A 21,337-nucleotide genomic window follows, 5' to 3' on the forward strand; every position below is an offset into this window, starting at 1 on the left:
TGAAACATAAGATAATATTGTTATTATTATGTTAATGCTTCTCAATATTAAATACTTTAAATCACAAAATGAGATTTGTTACAAGAAAATGTAAATGTAAATAAGTCCTAACAGTGTGGAATGTGGTAGAACATGCGTTTCAAACACGAGTTCTATGAAGAATGATATATTATTATGTCCTATTAGTAAACATGACAAAAATTATTAATTCGATGAATAATCTGATTTTCAATATTGAAAATATTTAGGTAAAAAAGTGAATATATATTTTGATATATATATATATATATATTAAAATACGAATCAATTTACTTTAATGGTTAAAAGAATCACCTTTAGCTTAATTAATATATATATATATATATATATATATATATATATATATATATATTTGAATTTAAGGAATAGACCAGACTAGGAACCATAGTTTTTAACCATAGTTTTTTTGCCGTTGTTAATCTTTTATACTTTTTTTTTGTAATTGACAGCAACACCGACTATAGTGTTGGTTGTTAACCGTTGATATTCATTATTTTATTTTATTTTATTAGGTCATATCTTTTTTTTAAATTTTTAATAACTATGTTTTTATTACATTTTTTTTGTATTTTGACACATTTTCGATCGTTTGACCGTTATTTTCGTTTATCTTTTTTCTCATGGTCTGATTTGACATAGTCATGACTAATAAAGATGAAACTAATTTGTTATCATACTAATCTTCTCTGCTTTGGATAATCGGATTGAGTTTGGATACGTGATTAGCGTTTGTGGATAGTTATCTCACGTCGTTCAATTATGATTTGTGGTTTATCGATGATCTTTAATAACTTAATACCCTTTTGTGATTTGTTTGCTGGTGTGGTTAAATCTATTCATATTTACCTTTTATTCGATTTTATTTAATTAGGTTTCTAACATTTTTCTTATATGATCATTATAATATTAAGTGACTAATTTCTTGTATTAATGATTATAGGAAGATATTATTATTATGTATTTAGTTTACAACTGTAATTAAAAACTTTCATTATAATTTGGATATTTTTTTAATTTTAATAAAATTAATGGCTTATAAAAAATTGAATTAAAGAAATTTGATTATATATTTTTTAAAAATACACAATTATTTAATTGATTATGATACATAGAATTGTATATTATCTATATAAATAACAGAGAATGGAGTTCATCAAACAGCAATAATGAGCCCCATTTGATTTCTTTATATACTTGGCCTGTTTGCTTGCTCCCCCACTCTCTCTTCCGTTCGAGTTGGCCTTAAAACCATCTCTCTCTCTCTCTCTCTCTCTCTTGTTTATTATTATTTTTGTTCTTTTGCCCTCACTTGTTTCCCTTTAAAACCATTCCTGGGAGCGCATTAGTTGTGTCTGGAACTCAGTAAACACAGTCCATAACTTGAGAATTCTTCTTGGAATCCACAATTTTCTTTCCGGTTTCTCGGGCTCCGGATCTGCCACCCATTTCACCAACACGTTTTCTCGGTTACCCCCTTCAACTTAAAACCCCGTACCTTTCTACAAGAAGCCACCTTTCCACTCTCCAAAAACATCGAGAAACACGTCTTTTGATTTATATATACAGGACTGATAGAGGGAAAGAGGAGGAGGAGGAGTTGCTTTGTTTTTGAGTTTTGGATATGGCAGGTAATCAACAGGAAGCCGGGTTAGGTGATGATTTCTTTGAGCAGATCCTGCAAGTACCCCCTGGCTACGGTGGTGGCGGCAGCGGTGGTGGTGCCAACTTGCCTATGGGGTTGCAGCTAGGGTCAGGTGGTGGTGGTGCAACCGGTTCCAGTGGTGGAGATGTTGGTGGTGGTGGTGGAGGGTTTAGAGGAATGGGAATGATGCCTTTAGGGTTGAATTTGGAACATGGATTCTTGAGACATGAAGATGGAGTTGTCGATAACAGCAGCAACAACAAAAATGCTTCTTGTTCAGCTGCTTCTGCTGTTGCTGGAATCAGTGTATGAAATCAATCACTCTTTTACATCAATTAAAACCCTTTATTTTTGTATGGTTTCTACTCATCTTTCTTCCGCTTTCGCTTTCCTTTTGAAGGATTGTTACAAAATATGGGTTTATAATTTCATTTTGTCCATCAGTAATGAATTATTGCAGCTTTGGGTTGTCCTTTTTTCTGTTTTTTATACTCTTTTCACCTATATGAAGAATTGAAAAAGAAATTTCTGATAGAATTTAAACAATCTAATCTATAAATGATAAGATGATATTAGGTACATGAACATTATTTTCAAGGGTTTCTGAAATTTTACCTGTAAAGTTTGCACTTTGGACCTATTTTTCTCTCTTTAAAGTCAGCCTTTTCCTGCTGGGAAACTAATCCAAACTATGACTTAAGAGAAAATGACATTTTTCTTAAAATACTGTTCCAATGTTTTCAAAATTATATGTTTAATATGATGGAAATTAGAAGGGTATTTTAGTCATCGTGTGTTCTTTTTGTAACTTTGCTTTGTGTCAGGAGAGAGATTCTATGCATATGGGAAGCTTGTTTCCACATTTTGGACAAATGCAAGCTCAGCAAATCCGCCCTTCACCGCCGCCGCCTCAGCCTCCACAGCAGCTCCACCAGGTAAAACTTATTTTTTGGTCAGACATACCCTCTTTCTCTCATTTTCCTTTCTCTCCAATGATAAAAAATAAGTTTAAAATTCTAGCAAAAAATTTATTTGTAGCATATACCAAAAAGAAATTGAAAATCTGGGATTGAAGTGCCTTTTTGTTTTGCTCTTCCTTTCAAAGCTGTACTGTAAAATTTGACCTTTTTTGTACGGTTTCATCATGATTAAGGTCAGGGGTATATTTGATACTTAGCGAAAACCTAGGGGGTTTAATTATTATTTTTCATTTTACTACTCGTGCTGTCACGCTCTTTAAAGTGAGGGTGGGGGAAAAAGGGAGGTGATTTGGCACGGGATATAAAGTGTTGTGCACGTGTGGGGAACTCTGCAATTATCATCTCGGATCCTATACAGTTTTACAAAGGTTAAAGGGTGATGGACCTGTGCGGTCCTTTTCAGCATCCAAGTGATGATCTTTGTCGGAATAGATTTCCCAAACGCGACTTGAGTGTTTGAGAAATGGCGTGTGTGTTACAAACGCGTCAAAAGTTCATCTTGGAATTGTATTCGACTTTATCGTATAATGAAACATTAAAGGTTAAAGTGTAATTGTTTTGTTCATTACTTTAGAACATTTTTATTGCATAATCTGTTACATTCTTGTGCAGCCATTTCATAGCCAGCCGACATCGGGTCCAGTTGCTGCTGCACCGCATCCGCCTGCCGTCCGTCCAAGGGTACGAGCTAGGCGAGGACAGGCAACCGATCCCCACAGTATCGCTGAGCGGGTAAAACTCGAGCGCTTTTCTCGTCAAAAGTTCTTTACCAGCCACTGCTTAGTTCCTCTTCATTCAGGACACTTCATATGGTCTTAATATACCATGTTTGTTGTTTTCTTAGCAATATCATTAAAAAAAATTCTGGTAATCTTTTCGTTTTGTTTATTTAGTCCTTATCTTCTATTCTTTTGAACCTCTATCGGTCCCTCCGCGTTTATTTTCTCCGGTGAATGCAGTTACGTCGAGAAAGAATCGCTGAAAGAATGAAGGCTTTGCAAGAGCTGGTTCCTAGCTGCAACAAGGTTAGGATTTCTTGTTACAATGTGACAACTACTTTCCGTATTTGCTGATGCATTGCTGAATCTTCTGCAGACGGACAGGGCAGCTATGCTTGATGAAATTGTAGATTACGTGAAGTTTCTTAGACTTCAAGTTAAGGTAATTAACATTTAAAATCTCGATACTGATCTCGGATTAACTAAAATTCGTTGTACTTTAATTGTTTTTTCCCTTTTATGCTAAATTAGTCTTTCTCAATATGCTTAGAAAGGAATCATTTTAGTAAAGGTAATAAAGTTGTAGACATCTTCTAATATTGCTTTCAGAACATCGAATTCGTCGTCGTTGCTTTTGCATTCTCATTTTTTGTAAGGCCAAGGAAAATTTTGAAAAAGCGAAAAGGAAGACGAGACGAAAACACCTTATCATCACTATGGAAAAGTACTTCAACTAATTTCAATTAATTGTTCGGATAATATCTTGCAAAAGTCTTTGGCAAGTACTTCGGGTAGGACCCTTATGCTGAATCCTAGATGTCTATGAAGACCTTAAGGAATCCCTTTCTGTTTCGATGTCAAACTAAATCGACTCTTGTCTGGTCCTGGAATCTCGAGGCCACGAAATAAGTTATTGTCGAATAGTAATGAATGTGAACTGCATCACTGTTAGTTGGAACAACTAAAGACTGTGAACCGGCTTACCGTTCATTCCTTTTCTCCGGCAGCTGATTTCTGTTATATATTATTTTTGCTAATTGAACAGGTTCTCAGCATGAGCAGACTTGGGGCAGCAGGTGCCGTGACCCCGCTTGTAGCCGATGTACCCCTATTATCCGTTGAGGTAAAATACAGAATAATCGTAATTGTTAATTGTTAATCGTTGAATCTTTCCATCTGAAGTACTAAGCATGTAAGTGTCCGTGTTTAGGCACGAAATCATCATGTATGCATGAAAAATGAAAAAGAAGTAATGACTTGTATGTTAAGGTATCTGTTGTTGCCTAAGTTCCTTGTTGCTTTGGAATTTATGAATGTACATTATTTCACTTTCCCGGGTCGTTTTCTATGAATCTATAACCGGATAGAGTAGTTGGCTGTCGTTTTCTCCTTTTCGGACCTACCATGTTCGCTTAGTCTTCTATTTTTCCACGATTTTACCTTTCTATTATCTTTCTATGAATAGGGAGATGGAGGCCAGCCTGCTTGGGAAAAATGGTCAAACGATGGCACCGAACAGCAAGTGGCTAAGCTGATGGAAGAAGACATCGGAGCTGCCATGCAGTTTCTTCAGTCCAAGGCACTCTGCATCGTGCCGATTTCACTGACATCTGCGATCTTCCCCGCACATCAATCGGATGCACCAACGATCGTCAAGCCCGAATCAAACACCCCTTCATAAAAGATAAAAGCAACATCATGATGCATGTAGAAGTCACTCCTAGCTCACTCGCGATATAAGCTGTTCCGTGCTTCGGTCCAAGCTCTAACTCCGACCACCGGCAACCTTTTTCGGAAGGTATTCCGATGGATATCCCACGATGTATGTCAAATGGAAAACAAAGGTCGATTGATGTCTACTTCTTTGTAATATGAGTGGAGGATGACCAAAAAATAATGGTGGTAGGAACTCGCTTTCTTTTCTTTTCCTTTTTCTTGGATAATGGGAAGTGGGTCCATCGAAATTGGATGGATCGGCATCCCCATGATGTATTTTAAGAAAATTTTAATGCAACTTGAATTATGTTATGTACTTCCTTTCTATATGGCCTTTGCTCACCGTTGAATTAAACCTAACCGATCGGTCGAATTAAGAATTAAAACCGAACCGTTCGATCGATTAAGTATTGTTGAGATCGGATTAATTGGACGGGGAATCAATAGGTTCAACGGTCCAACAGTCTTATTTGAATAATTTTCACTATAACACAGTTATTGACATAAATTTCAATTTTATTTATCAGTTTAAAATCGAATCATATGTCAATTGATCAAATTGTTGAATCAGGAATTAAGGGTTGAATCAGAAATTGAGGGTTTGATTAGTTTGGTTTTTAAAATATTGATTTTTATGGGTATTTTTTTAATATACATTATCTAAAATTAAATTATTGTTCAGTTCGATTTACCGTATAAGAAACGTAATAGACTATCCGGTTATTAATTTTATTTATTATTTTTAACTATTATTTTTTAAAACACTCATATATACATATATATTCATCGTTTATAAAGCGAGTTTGTTGATTTAAAAAAGTAAAAGTTGAGTCCCTTTTTCAAATTTTGCTGAATTATTATTGAAGGGGTGAGTTATTTGAGAGAAAAAGTGGCAAAAGAAGCTTTAATTTTTTTCTAATTTATTTTATATTATCTGCTAAAATGGGACAAATTTAATGGCCCTTTTTCTTTTATTTTATACAGAATAGTACAAAAGACTTTTGTTGGGTATAAGTATATGGTGATAATTTATTATAAAAAAATGAAGTGAAAAAAATTTCAGTGTCAACTACATCATTCATGGAGCTCTGGCTTTTAAAATTTGTGAGTTCAAGTCCACTACAATTAGGGTTCCATTTTAATATTTGTTGAACTCAATTGGGGTTTTGATTTTTATTTGACATTATGAAAAGCATGTATGATGGGGAAGGCAGAAATATTTTTGAAGGTGAGCACACATATGTTAATAACATAAATTTTTAAATGGTGGACGCCATTAATAAAATAGATAATTAACCGAAGAAAATTCGAATTTTAGAATGGGTGAAGAAAGAAAATCAATTGGAGTTTGAATACAGACATTTTGAAAATAATAGGAGCATGACATCCCCAAATCCATTTCCTCATAAATTGTTTGTTTGAAGGAACAAAAGTGCACTACTTTATTTATGGCTTTTAGGAAAAAGAAAGTTAATTGTGATTTCTAAAACATGAGGAATTAGGTTAGGTTTGAATAAAAATAAGCTTTTTATGATTGTTGAAGTTCAATTTAATTTAATTTTAGTGTAAAATTTTGTATTCAAATTTGACAATACTCTCTTCATCTGAGGTTCAAAAGTGTAGGATTACTTTTTAATCCATGCCCTTCATGTCTCATTGAATGTATCTCTGTTGATGGAAAAACATATTATTTGTGTTGTTTAGACACTATGATTGACTGTTATTGTAATAAGTATTCGTTTGTTACAATATTAGGGTTTTTTCTAAAATGAAATAATGATAATCCATTTTTGATTTTATTATCAACTACTTTTATCACTATCACCTAATTTAATGTTTTCTTGTATAAACGAGGGCAAAAGAACCTGCACCTGTCTTGCGCCATGGCATAGTCCAAGTGCTTGTGCCCTCGACAGTGGAAATTCACCATCTGAGGCAGCAAATCGGAAGGATGTATGGGAGCTATGCTGAGACGAACCCTGGTTATACCAAACTCATCGATGATGCAACGGCTTGCAACGCTAGAGTGACGGTGTTGGCCATGATATTAAATGTCCTCAAGTGTTTGATGGCCTTAAAAGTTTGGTCGATGTATGTTGATTAAGACATTCCCTCGGATTCACGGCATCAACTTCGGTCTTCCTCATGTCGTGGCTGTTGCAATGAAAGTCGATGGTATCGAACACGTAGGAGGCAACATGTCGGAGTGTGTCCCAAAGGAAGACGCCGGTTTTATTATGGTTTGTAGTTAGTTGAAGAAGATAAAGATGACAAGCTAGAGTTTGTGAGATTGATGTTGAACATGTTTATGATGGCACATACAATACTAACATGTTTATTTGGGCTGATCACAGTTATGGGCCTGGTGGGCTTAGGCCCTTTGCTTGTAACGGACTCGAACGAAATTCCAATCAATAATAAAGAATATAAATTTATACTCTTAACGTTTAACCCTCCCAACTTAATTTAATTTTAATTAAATTATTAAAAATAAATAATTAAAATTTTGGAAAAAAAAAATAAAAACAACAGCGTTGAAATTGTGGGAATTTATAAAGTATTATGAAATTTTAAAAAGATAAATATATTTGCAAGATTAAATCAAATCTTTTTCACCTACAGGGTTGGTTTAAGTGGTAAGCAACTTAATATCGCTTGAACAAGATCTCGGGTTTGAGTCCTTATGTATGAGAAAATCTCTGTTGGAAGACTCACTCACCAAAACCACGTGTGCGACATGGGTTGATTCGGATTAGTCAAGACGTTTAACTTTAAATTTATTTACTTCAAATTATATCATTATATTAGAGTGCGCTTTTTTATCTTTAACAGACATGGAATAATTATTAATTTGACTTTTATCAAGCAATTTTTATATTTCAAACTTTGATGTGATATGCCTTTTAACTATTTGTCGTAATTGATTTTCGACGGGAAGACTGTTGCGTATTGTGAGTACTAATAAGTTATACGCAAATGATTGGAAGGTATACACAATCGCAATAAGTAATAAAGTGATGAGTGAATATCGACTCCACAAGGATTGGTGGAAATTATGAGTTTGACCACAACACCAAACTAATTTATCTAAGTATAGAAATGATATATACACTGATGATGCTTCGGCAATGGAAATGTGAGAGTGAATGAAATGATGGTGAGGGAGTGTGATTGAGTGAAAAATGTCGTGGAAAAAGAGAAATTTATAACGATGAATATGATGAAAATGCCAAGGCAATGTAAAATGGTAAAAATAGAAAATAAATTGAATAGCTTGATAATCCTCACACGCAAAACTACTTTGGGAATGAATGGTGGGGAGTCACTTAAGGAGCTGAAAACTTATCTTTCTAGCTGATTTAGTCTTCTATTGCTTTACTTGTTCGACTGAGTTTGCTAAAAGTGTTCTCGCTATCTCTAGTCATAAGAACCTAACAGAATAGAATGCCACGGTATCTCTTCTCAATCTCAACTATGACAACCTACACTATTGATGATGCGCTAACCCTCTTAGTAGTTGAAATCCTAGTTTAGTCTTTCTCAAGTACTAAAGGATTAGACTATAGTGATTAACTATACCCCATTGCTTATGTTAATCTTACTTAAGTTTCTCTCAAACATTTAAAAATTAATGTAACAACCCGAAAAAAAAATATAATATAATCATTTGGGTGAAATTTGAGGCTCAAATTAAAAATTTCCAGAACAAGTAGGCTATTTTAGAAGTTGAATGAAATTCAGGGACCAAGCCCTGAATTTCACCATTTTGTGACGGCAGACATTTCTTCATATATGCGTGAATTTGGTTTCCGTTTGAGAAATCAAAAACAAATTTCACAGAACTTCCTCCCCGCATACATTCCTTCCAAGGTCGATTCCGTCACCGTCCGACCGTTCTAGCTTACACCACCATTACCGTTTGGTTCATCGTCGAACGGTGAACAAAACCCTGTAAAACTCTCATCATAAAACGTTGTCTAACGCTGTGAATTTCGATTCAAAGTTTCAAAGTTTTTTAACACTACCGCTGTGAAAATCATCGATTCATCGTCGATCGTTGCTCAAATTTCGACACCTCCGGCACCATCGTGTTCCTTGTGTCATTTCAAGTCCACCGGTGCCCTTCTTGTCTCCGTTGTCGCTGGCGCGTGAGGGAGGTGAGGAAGTTAAAGTTTCCTACGTTTTAAAATCGAGCTCTCCACCATTTAAAATTTTGAACTGAGCTTAGTAAGTGTCTCAAAATCCTTAAAAATAATTTTAGAATTTTTTTCTGTAATTTTTACGACGCCGTAGGATGTCTCACGTGCCCCCACGCGCCGCCCCTGCGCATGGGGGAGGTTCACCAAACGGTGGACAGTTTAATGGGTTGTCCGACCCGTTGACCCGACCTGCTGACCCGATCGACCCGCTAACTCGACCCGCTGACCGATCCGACTTGACCCGATCTGACCCGTTGACCAACCGTTGACTGACCATTGACCTGTTGACCGTTGATCGACCGTTGACCGTTGACTTTGACAAAAAAATTCAAAATTTTTGAAAAATCATATTTTATGTTTTTCAACGTACTGAGCCTGATTCCGAAGCCTGTTTTGCCAAATTCAAACCCGAAAGTCTCCGAATTGACCCGTAAACTTGAAAAAATGTATATTTATCTAAGTATTTTAATTCAGTTAATTGTACTGAATGGTCAAGGACTAATTATTGTTATGACATGTTAAAGGTACTTGGGGATCTCCTGACTATATCATTGCTCGACCCGGCTCCTCCTGATCTGCCCGTCCTCGAGAGGTCGTGAATACTCGTATAGTTATGTAACCCTGTTAGTTATTCTTTTTAGAATATTATTCCGAATATAACCCTTTTCTGATATGGCTTAGGTTCCTGTTCAGTCGAAGAGCCTAGTGAAGATGGTGCTCGATAGATCTTCCGGACTGACCCTATTATCGAGGTATGTTCCTTGTGTGCATTATAAATATTTTAAATATCTGTTTGAAATCTCATGTGCACATGATTGTTTTCTCTGTTTTGAAATATAATGTTTGATCTGATTTGACTACTGTATGATTTACCTGATTCCAGATTTACTAAAATGTAAAGCATGATTGCCTGACTTATGATTTATAGTTACTAGTTTTACTAAACTGATGATTTGTCTGAACTCTGAATTACTGTTACTACTAGTTATCATCTGAAAAATGTTTTCTTCAAGGTATTTTGGATTATGGTATGAAGACTTTGGCAGGTTTAGTCGCTGTTGGTAATTCCCCGAATAGGTTCAGCACCGACTGGTAATTCCTTATGGACCTAAGGCGACCCTTGGGTAGGCTCTGCAGCCTTGAGATTTTCTTGGATAAGCCTTTGTGGCCCCGGGAATTGTCTTGGGTAGGCTCGCAGGCCCCAAGGTACTCCCTTAGGTTGTGCAGTTCTGGGGAACTGCACATGGCGTTCAATTGGAGGATGATGCAGAGTTTTTAAATAAAAAACTCCTATGATGTTTTAATGACTGTAATCTGTACTGGTTTTAAAGATCATAACTGTATGTTTTTATTTTTGTACTGTTGGGACACACTGAACCTCTAGCTCACTTTTCAAATTATTTTACCCCCTTTCAGATACTCTCGGATAGACACTCGGTATCAGGCACTTGGAAGATTGGTACATTTAGTTCAGATCATTTTGTTGTAATATTCTGCCTTCCGAACTGCTTTTAATTATGGTGACATGTGCCTTATTTTTGAAGTATATATCGTTTTATAATGTTCACTGCTTTCACTACTGATATTTGATTTACGATGCTCAGGATTTATTTCATGTTTTATTTTATCGAGTCGGTTTTAGTTTTATATTCAAGAGTTGGGTTTTATCATTATTTATTATACTTTTATAAAGGTCATTTGAAATATGATTTATATTAACGAATAAAGTTTTTGGGAAATGTTTTTAAGAATCTTTAATGTAATATGCTAGACTTAGTCAAAATGCATAGGCCGAGTCTATGGGGTTACAATTAAAGACTATATTTCTTTCGAACATATAGTCTTCATCAAAGAAATTTACACTCTCATGCCTCTTACAATCTTAGAAGATGAAGCACACATAAACAAAACAAGTAAAAAAAAAGATAAACAGACATCAACCATTAAAATAAAGTTTCAAACATCCATCGAATGAACCTCACCAACAATAGAGTAAAGGTTGAAGAAGAAAGCATTAGGTGTGCACGGCCGGTTCTTCCCTCAAACCATCACGAACAACTATAGTGTAAGCTCCTTTTAGATACTACACCACTCCCTCGAGCTTCACCAATGGAGGAACACCAATAAAAAATGGACAAAGAAGAACGTTAATGGAGCTAGAGAAAATGAAGAAGATGATGATGGATTTTTTCCAAGCTCTCTCTTTTTTTATCTTGTTTTGTGTCCTTTTAAATAAAAAATATCTAAGGGTATTCTTGGGAATTTTGCACTCAAAATACCCATAATACCCCTAAATTCATTCCTTGTGCGTGAAGTTTATCTCTACAGGTGGCAATAGACCCCATTCAGACGGTTATTAAAAGTAGACATGTGCTTTGACAACTGTCCTCTTGTGAAAATATCTCTTTCTCTTTTTCTACGCCAGAAATGCCAAGGCATTGCAGTCTGCTTCAGCAGCATGTGATGCCACGTCATTCTTCTCAGCTCACCTTATGCTCATTGTTTCCTGCAGGTCACTAACCAACCTCACCTTTCCCATTATATAACAACTTAACAAAGTAGAAATAACACAACCACCATAAATGCAAGTACATGCAACTATATGAATCTAAAATGACCTATATTAACCCTTATACAAACAATAACTTAAGTGAAAAAGGCCTTAAAAGTAGCATTTTTACAGAGTTATCACACCCCCAAACTTAAGCTATTGCTTGTTCCTAAGTAATGAATAACAATTAACACAACAAAAATGTCATGAAAATTTTTAACAATAAGACAATCAAGACAAAAATAGAATTTCAACCCTCAGAAAAGTTGGCTTCAACATGCTAGACATATCAAGAAATCAAGTACTTTTTCTTAGGTCAAGATTTTTTGTGGTTGTGTGTGTGCGTGGTTGTATACTTGTATCCAATCTATACTTAACAAATTTAGGCAATTTCCAATTCAGTTCCCTAGTTTTGCCACAACATTTACTCATTCATTAAGCACATTTATACTCCATTTTTACTTAATACACATATTTTTTACGCTACTACGAGGAGAGTCAGCCCATCACAACTATGGTCTACACTTACCGTGGCTACCATTTATTGAAATGTGGTATTTAGGCATTGCCTCAATAGTGCAAACACACATAGTCATCACGTGACTACTTTTATTCACTCGTATGAGCATGGCTACCATTTATTAAAGAGAGTTGCAGGCAATGCCACGACAAAGAGGAGTGTCCCTCTACAGCTATGCCAAAACATTTATTCATGATTAAACAAAATTCAGACATAAGAGAGTTCTTTAAATAGTGATTTATCATTTAAGCACAATACCAAATTTTAATGTCAAGGCTAACCAGAGTTCTTTCATAAAAACTTCCTAGATTCTTAAGTATAGAGAACATACAAATCGTATATGAATAATTCACAAAACATCAAGTTTTAGAGTCAGTTCTATCATTCTCAACAGTCATTTACATTTACATGTTCAATAAAGAACACTATCTCCCTCAAACGTGAGAAAAACATTGCCCTCAATGCTTAAGAGAACTAAGTAATTAATAAAACTAAATGCAATGTCATGCTATGCAAAAATGAATGCAAAATGAGGTCCTCGATTTCTATGATGGTGGCGGTGTTACGGTGGAGGTACCTGCATTTCCACGCCTGGAGTGCTTTCTTTGTGGGGTAGGGCTGGATTTTGGAGATGTTGAGTAGTAGTAGGTAATATAGGTGTTGACGCACCCTGCTGAAGTCTTGATACAACTATAGATTCTACACATAGATAGAGGCTCTAGTACTTCATCTGGATTGGGTTGCATGGGACGGCTCATCAGGAACAATATGAGATGGGGGATGGGCTGTGAGGTATGGCACATGCTCATTATCAGCAGGATTGGCGTCATCAGGCTCAGAAGTTTCCTCGATATTGTCAAATGTCGGTAGAATTTCATCCGGGAAACCCAAGAAATTCTGTTCCATATAAATGATCATATCTTGAAAGATTGACTCCACAACAATATCCCTATGCTTGGCGTAGCCAAAGAAATTCTTTATATCACCCATGAGAGCATTCAAGTGAGTCATTATTTGTTGGATAGATTCGTCGAGGGCAATTAGTCTTGCCTCGACATCACAAGGTTTATCTTCCTCGGACTCCTCAGTATTGGCTGCCTTGGATTTGAGGTTAACCAATCCCAACAGAATAGGCAGTTGTGCTCTTGTGATGCCTGACACTCCAATTGTTTTTATCAAAACCGTTTTCAATCACCTTCTTTTTCCGGTACAATGATGTGATAATATAAAAGAACACCAACACACTAGATTTATTTCCTAAACATTCATGAACTTGCTCAACAATTATTCAACCAACATCAGTTGAACGAGTAACCATAATAGAGTGTAATAACATTAGACATGGAAGGGTTACCTTCGTGTTTTGGATAGTAGGCATTAACTTGTGTTTCATGAAGTGGTTCCACAATTTCACGTGAGGTTGGAGACGCTCCCGATTGACATAAAAATAGCTAGCTTGACGACTATTCCATTCGATGTTAGGAAAACACAAATATTCGAGTATACCATCGTATGTCGTACTATTGACTACATTTTCAAAATCCATATGTTGATCGACTACGTCCTGCAAGTGGAAATAACGGTTAATCACCGACGGTGTAAAACGAATATAGTGACCCCTAACAAAAACAACATGTTGGTTTGGTTTTGAGATGTTCGCATAAAACTCCTTAACTAACGAGGCATTGACGAAGACAGGATGTCGCGTAAACTTTTTCCATTTGTGTGGTTCGACAATGTACATGACATCCAACCCAAAAATGTCGTCTTACTCCTCGGTGAAAATAAACCCTAACTCTAAAAAGAGTTTTCGATTTTTAAAATTTTAGAACCGCTCATTTGTAGCTTCATCCACGAACTATTGAGAAAGAGTTGTTTCAGTTATTGAGGGTCATGTTCGTACCATTTTTTTTACCGGATTGGAAGAAAAAAGAACAAAAAGTTGAGAGCTTTGTTTGCAACAATGGCGTTGATGTAGAGGGAATGTGAGAAGAAAAAGATGAAAAGTTAAAAGAAATAGTGAAAGAGATAGAATGAGTGGACGAGGTGAAATGGGTAGGTGAAAAAGTAAACTGTAAACATTAAATGAGGGGTAAAAGAACAGTTCAAAAAATGGAAATAAAATAAAATAGAGCAATAACGTGTAAAAAGAATATTTTCCTCCTTAATTTTGTCTTTTCTTCCCTTGGTAACCGCTCCATCATATAGGTATGAGCTCTGGTGGGTTCCTACAGTACAAAACAATTTATAAATATCCATGAATAATAAAAATAAAAATAAGAAAAATAAAAATAAATTCTTTAATTATTTACAAATAGCAAAATCTAATGCTTTGGCATTGAAATTTGGTTCACGGGACATGCATACTCAAACGTCGTGCAGGTAAAGCACCGACTTGTCACGCAAAGGTGGAGCTCCATTGTAAACTATCAAGCGCTGACTGTTGACTTTAAAGATCATCCCTTCGTCTATATTTTTATATCAAATGCTCCATGAGGGTGGACTTCATGCATCTCAAATGTCCTTACCATCTAGATTTGAACTTTCCAAGGAAGAGTTTAAGGCTTGAATTATAAAGTAATACTTGTTGGCCAACATAAAAATGTCGTGGAATCAGTTTTTGGTCATGCCACTTTTTGGTATTTTCTTTGTATAACTTGGAATTCTCATATGCTTGTGCCCTGAACTCTTCCATATCATTAAGCTCAAGCAGTATTTGCTCCCCAACTAATTGAGTATCAAAATATAGCCTCTTAATGACCCAATACACCTTGTGTTCCAGCTCAACAGGGAGGTGGCAGGCCTTCCCATACACTAACTTGAAGGGTGATTGCCTAGAGGAGTCTTAAAAGTTGATCTATATGCCCAGAGTGCCTCATCTAACTTTGGTGACCAATCCTTTCGCCTCGGATTCACCATTTTTTCTAAGATTAGCTTTATCTCGCGGTTAGATATTTCAGCTTGGCTATTCGTATGTGGAATGTATGTCATGGCAATCTTGTGACGAAATCCATATCTCCTCAATGCCTTGTTAATCAACTTGTTATCAAAGTGGATTCCATCATCGTTAATGATGTCTCCAGGCACTCTAAACCACGTAAATATATTCTTGTGTAAAAACTTAAGCACGATTTTGGGATCATTCTTTGATGTTGCAATTGCCTCCACCCACTTGGATATATAATCCATAACAAGCAATATGTACAAATCACCACAAGAAGATGAGAATGGTTCCATGAAGTCAATGCCCTAAACATCAAACAACTCAATTTCTAGAATGCCTTGCAATGGCATTTTATGTCTCCTGGATATGTTCCCAGTGTGTTGGCATCGATCATAGGACTTATAAAATGCATGAGCATCTTTGAACAATGTTGGCCAATAAAAGCCTGATTGCAGAACCTTAGCAATAGTTTTTGCTCCTCCAAAATTACCTCCACTTGGGGCCGTATGACAATGGTATAAGATGTCTTGTTATTCCTCTTCAGGTACACATCGTCTAATAATTTGGTCTGCTCAATGCTTGAATAAATATGGCTCATCCAAAAAGTAGAACCTTGCATCGTGCTTGAACTTTTTCTTACCCTGGCTGTTTAGTTCAAAAGGCATTATACCACTAATAAGAAAATTAACAATGTCAGTGTACCATGGGATTACCGTGGCATATAAGATTTTTTCATCAGGGAATTTCTTCTTGAATATTTACAATGTCATGGCATTTAGAACTGCTTTATAGCCTAGATAAATGTTTGACAACTTGATTCTCAGTACCCTTTCTATCTACAACCTCTAAGTCAAATTCTTGCAAAAGTAAGATCACCTAATAAGTCTAGGCTTAACATCTTTTTTGTTCATTAAGTATTTTTTAGTTGAGTGATCAGTGCGAACAATAATCTTATTTCCTATTAGGTATGGTTTAAACTTATAAAATGAAAATATCACGACAAGTAATTCATTTTTTCCTAATTCAAGGTACGACTAGAGGAAATAATCATAGGCAAAGTATTATCACTACCCAAGTAAACATATTTAAGATGCCCTGGCAAAGGCTTTAACTCTAGGGTAGGTGCATGCAATAATGATGGCTTAGGAGGAATAAATTCATCAAAATCAAGGGGTTTAAAGTGCATACATGATCTAGCAAGTAGTAAGCTAGATTGCTCCACCCCAGCTGGTAATTTTTCATGCTCTTCTATGCTTTCATCATCAATAGACCATTTATAGTCTGCTAGCTGAATGAAATTGTTTTGAAAAAATTGTTCCGTTTCTTCTTCAATCAAGGAGTTCATTTCAAAAATGCCTTGCTATTCTTAAGAATCATCAACATACTTGAGAGTATAAAAAACATTGAAAGTCACACAATGGTCGGCAACTCTCATGGTAAGTTCAGCTTTTTCACAATTAATCAGAATACGACCAGTGGATAGGAAAGACCTACCCAAGATTATGGGCGCCTTGACATAAACTTCAAAATCAAGGATAAGGAAGTCGACTGGGAATAAAAATTTATCCACCTTCAATATGACATATTTGACTCTCCCTTCAGGTCTAACATGGTATCGGTCGACAAGTTGTAAAATCACATAGGTGGGTCTGACATTTCCCATACCAAGCTTCAAGAATATATATTTTGGCATTATGTTCATATTTGAACCAAGGTCACATAGTGCATTTCTAACGAAATTAGCTCATATAGAACATGGAATAATAAAACTGCCAATATGATTTTGCTTTGGTGGTAACTTGCTCAATGCGGAACAATAATCTTTTGCCGTGGCAACTGTCTCATACTTCTCAACTTTCTTCTTCTTGGTGCAAATTTCCTTAAGAAATTTGGCATAAGTCGACATTTGTTCAATGGCTTCCAAGAGAGGTACATTAATGTGGAGCTGATCAAGAATGTCCATAAACGTTTTTAACTGAACTTTATGATTGTGCTTATTGAATCTTTGTGGGAAGGGCAGTGGGGTCTAACTTCTTCAACTACGGGAGTAGGAATTGCTTTTACCTTGGCATTGGAATTTAGTGCTTCGACAGGTTCACTTGTAACATCCTCAATACCGGGTTAGTGACTAAATTGTTAAACTTTAGAATTTGGTGATTAAAGTAGAATAATTGAATTGTTCAATGACTTATATGAGAAATGTTTTGTAGGATTGAATTACAAAAAAAGAGGAATAGAAGGACAAATTGGTCATTTAGTAAAAGAAATAATTAAATTATGTTATGGTTATATATTAACCCACGTGGAATGAAAGGGAGACCAAGTGAGTTTCTAGAGTTCTCTTATTCTTCTTCATTCTTCATACGTGAAGGCCCCAAAACAAATGTGAGTTTATTGTTAGTTGATAATTAGTTGAAATTCAAGTTTGGTTTTGATAATTAGGTGATACTTAAGCTTAAGGAAAGCTTAATTTGTCTTAAAATAATAAGATGAAGAGAATGAAAAGGATTAAAGATGAGGGGTTCTTAAATTAAATCTTGATAGAGAGGTAGTAATTAGATTTCAAGACTAAATTTGACCTGTCATTAGTGAAATTAAGGAATATGAAGTGTTAGAATTGAATTTAGAACATGTTGAAAATTGAGTATAATTCTTGAATTTCACGTAGAATATAGGATTTTGAGGTTAAAGATGTGATAAATGAGTATTAATGGGTTTAAGTATGTGAGTTAAGAATATGAAAGAGGAAACATGATGTGAAGGATACACGGTTGAGAGAAAGAGAAGTTCTAAAATTGATTCGAATCAAGTGAGGCTTGGGTGAGTGCATACTATAGATATAGTTCAATGGAAATAAGACTTATGATAAGTCTATTTCCTATATTTGATTTTATGATTTCCTTGTCTTATACATGCATATGTTATAGTTATAATAAGTATTTGCATAACTTTTAAATGCTTTAACATAATATAATATGAATGCATGCAATTATAAGAGAACAAATCCAATATGTGTAATAAGAAAAGTGACATGTTATATGATATGAGAGTTGTAGTTATAATTTGCATGCCAAGAGTCGATGGATTATAAGTGGTCCTTCGGGACAAAGTGGTCATTCGGGATAATTTTTCAGTGCCCCTAGTGGGAATTTATTCGAGATGTGGTGACAACATTTGTGCACAACCTCAGTGTACTCAAGTACCTCCTGTTCTCAATAATGTACATGGGCATTTAAAGATAAATTGAATGTAAACTCTTATAATAAGTTAAGTTTTATATGTGTATACTATAATAGTATATGTTATAGTTAGTAGATATATGTAAATTGTAATATTATGATTTATTGATAGTAGTACATGTTTCATAAATTCGTGGTTACATATTATATTATGCCTATGTCTTTGACTTAGTGTGTAAGTGGTTTACACGTAGGTACCAAAAAGCAGGAGGACCAGAATTAGAAGTTACAGAGACATCATACCTCTACTGGTAGATCAGATCAGAAGTAATTTGTAAAGTATGCATTTTGTGGTATTAAATGTGTTGACATGTAAACAAGTTGTGAATTATACATAGTTTGATCAGTTTTGTAATATTTTGGTTTAACTTAAATAAATTAATGAATTTTATTTAATGAAAATTTAGATTTTCATGATTTTTATAAGAGTCAAATTTTGAAAAGTAAAATGTGACACCTCAGATTCGTATCCGGGTCGGGTACGGGTTAGGAGTGTTACATTTAATGGTATCAGAGCCATGGTTTAGCCGGTTCTAGGCGTAAACCTAAGTTTATAATAATTTTTAAATGTATATATGCCAACAAAAAAATAGTGAGAGCTATAGTTATAATTTGCATGCCAAGAGTCGATGGATTATAAGTGGTCCTTCGGGACAAAGTGGTCATTCGGGATAATTTTTCAGTGCCCCTAGTGGGAATTTATTCGAGATGTGGTGACAACATTTGTGCACAACCTCAGTGTACTCAAGTACCTCCTGTTCTCAATAATGTACATGGGCATTTAAAGATAAATTGAATGTAAACTCTTATAATAAGTTAAGTTTTATATGTGTATACTATAATAGTATATGTTATAGTTAGTAGATATATGTAAATTATAATATTATGATTGATTGATAGTAGTACATGTTTCATATATTCATGGTTACATATTATATTATGCCTATGTCTTTGACTTAGTGTGTAAGTGGTTTACACGTTGGTACCAAAAAGCAGGAGGACCAGAATTAGAAGTTACAGAGACATCATACCTCTACTGGTAGATCAGATCAGAAGTAATTTGTAAAGTATGCATTTTGTGGTATTAAATGTGTTGACATGTAAACAAGTTGTGAATTATACATAGTTTGATCAGTTTTGTAATATTTTGGTTTAACTTAAATAAATTAATGAATTTTATATAATGAAAATTTAGATTTTCATGATTTTTATAAGAGTCAAATTTTGAAAAGTAAAATGTGACACCTCAGATTCGTATCCGGGTCGGGTACGAGTTAGGAGTGTTACATTTAATGGTATCAGAGCCATGGTTTAGCCGGTTCTAGGCGTAAACCTAAGTTTATAATGATTTTTAAATGTATATATGCCAACAAAAAAATAGTGAGAACTTATGATCTGATAGAATATTGAATATGTTGTTTTGCTAATAGAACAATATGATTATGTCTTAATAGATTTCCGGACATGATAGTTCTCAAAGTGAAGCGGGAGACGATAGGTACGCTGAAAGTAGTAATTCATCTACCCTGGCTAGGCAAGGTGAAGAACAGACATCTTCCGGAGTGTATGTGAGTGATCAAGATGTTTTCTTCTAGACGTTGGATGCGGTATTGGTGCGTTTCCAACCTCCTGTCTCTTCAACTCAGAGAATGAATGTTACGAAGGACTTGAAGGGTTTAAAAGCTCCATAATTTAGGGGTAAAGCCGAAGAAGGTCCTGTTGCTGCAGACCTTTGGCTCAATGATGTGAAAATCATGCTAGAGGGATTTCATTGTTCTGATTCAGAGAAGGTGGATGGAGTGATTTCCTTTCTTAGAGGGCAAGCAAGGATTTGGTGGACCAATGTTACACTGAGAATGAATAGTGATCATATAACTTGGTCATTGTTTTTAGAAGAATTCAAGTATAAGTATATAGGAGATAATTCATCCGACAGATGAAGCAATAGTTCATGGATTTGAAGAAATAAAATCGTACAGTATATGAATATGAGTGTGAGTTCAACAAATTAAGCTGCTTTGTTGTCGAGCTTATTTTGACATAAAATGATGCTTGTGAATGGTTCGTGGAAGGTCTGCATCCAAGATTAAAAGAAATATTGATTGTGTTGAACCTGTATTCATTTCAAGAGGCGGTAAACCATGCCAAAGCTCTAGAAAGAGCTCAGAACGAGAGGTTTAGAGATCCAAGAGCTCAGACATCTAAATGAACGGGTGCTTCTTCGAGTTTTGCACCATCGAAAAGGGGAAGAGATGCTGGTTTTCGACCCCAGGCTAGATCAGATTCAGTGGTATCCTCCACTAGAGGATCAAATCTGAAGAGAGCCAGATAAACTCAGTTAGTGGGATCTGGAGCTGGGAGATCTAACTAGGGCCAAGTCAGACAATGTCCACATTGTGGAAAGAATCATTCAAGGATATGCAGAATGATTTTTGGAACTTGTTTCAAATGTGGGGACACCATGTATTTTATCTGATATTGTCCCATAATAGCTGGTGAGTTTGCGCAGCCAGAAAGGTCTACTTCTACGACTCAGAGGGAAAGAGGTAGAGGTAGAGGAAGAAGTCAGCCATAGTCCTCTGCTCAATAGGAGATACGCTCAACTGCTCGAGTGTATAACCTCAAGACCAATGAGGATCGAGAAGACCCAAAGATAATAGTAGGTATCTTTCAATTGTATGAAAAGAGTGTTTTGGTACTGATTGATTCGGGTTCTACCTATTCTTACATTAGTAGTAAGCTAGTGAGGGAATTGAACATTCAATTAGAAGTTACTATCAATGAAGTA

General features: G+C 35.3%; 2 protein-coding genes across 2 annotated transcripts; one reads left to right on the plus strand and one right to left on the minus strand.

Annotated features, from left to right (window-relative positions):
* Positions 1 to 1,660: 1,660 nt before the first annotated feature.
* Positions 1,661 to 5,403, plus strand: LOC120208147 (transcription factor UNE12-like). Its single transcript, XM_039207492.1, has 7 exons — positions 1,661 to 1,987; positions 2,506 to 2,616; positions 3,274 to 3,393; positions 3,621 to 3,686; positions 3,757 to 3,822; positions 4,426 to 4,503; positions 4,846 to 5,403. Exons 1-7 carry the CDS (start codon positions 1,661 to 1,663, stop codon positions 5,059 to 5,061), a joined length of 984 nt encoding a protein of 327 aa, XP_039063423.1. The 3' UTR covers positions 5,062 to 5,403.
* A 7,689-nt stretch (positions 5,404 to 13,092) lies between these two features.
* Positions 13,093 to 15,603, minus strand: LOC120208139. Its single transcript, XM_039207484.1, has 2 exons — positions 15,186 to 15,603; positions 13,093 to 13,520 (listed from the first exon to the last, which is right to left on the minus strand). Exons 1-2 carry the CDS (start codon positions 15,601 to 15,603, stop codon positions 13,093 to 13,095), a joined length of 846 nt encoding a protein of 281 aa, XP_039063415.1.
* Positions 15,604 to 21,337: the final 5,734 nt, after the last annotated feature.

This window comes from Hibiscus syriacus, unplaced genomic scaffold (genome assembly GCF_006381635.1).
Source record: "Hibiscus syriacus cultivar Baekdansim isolate YM2019G1 unplaced genomic scaffold, ASM638163v2 tig00015919_pilon, whole genome shotgun sequence".
NCBI classification, from domain to species: Eukaryota; Viridiplantae; Streptophyta; class Magnoliopsida; order Malvales; family Malvaceae; genus Hibiscus; species Hibiscus syriacus.

Excerpts from the sequence above, each read along its gene's own strand:
- LOC120208147 (XM_039207492.1), top strand. The coding sequence starts at position 1,661 with ATGGCAGGTAATCAACAGGAAGCCGGGTTAGGTGATGATTTCTTTGAG. Across the intron at positions 3,394-3,620 it reads CCCACAGTATCGCTGAGCGG|TTACGTCGAGAAAGAATCGC; the intron begins GTAAAACTCGAG and ends CGGTGAATGCAG. Across the intron at positions 4,504-4,845 it reads TACCCCTATTATCCGTTGAG|GGAGATGGAGGCCAGCCTGC; the intron begins GTAAAATACAGA and ends TTCTATGAATAG.
- LOC120208139 (XM_039207484.1), bottom strand. The coding sequence starts at position 15,603 with ATGGAACCATTCTCATCTTCTTGTGGTGATTTGTACATATTGCTTGTT. Across the intron at positions 13,521-15,185 it reads TCTAGGCAATCACCCTTCAA|GCATCACAAGAGCACAACTG; the intron begins GTTAGTGTATGG and ends TTGGAGTGTCAG.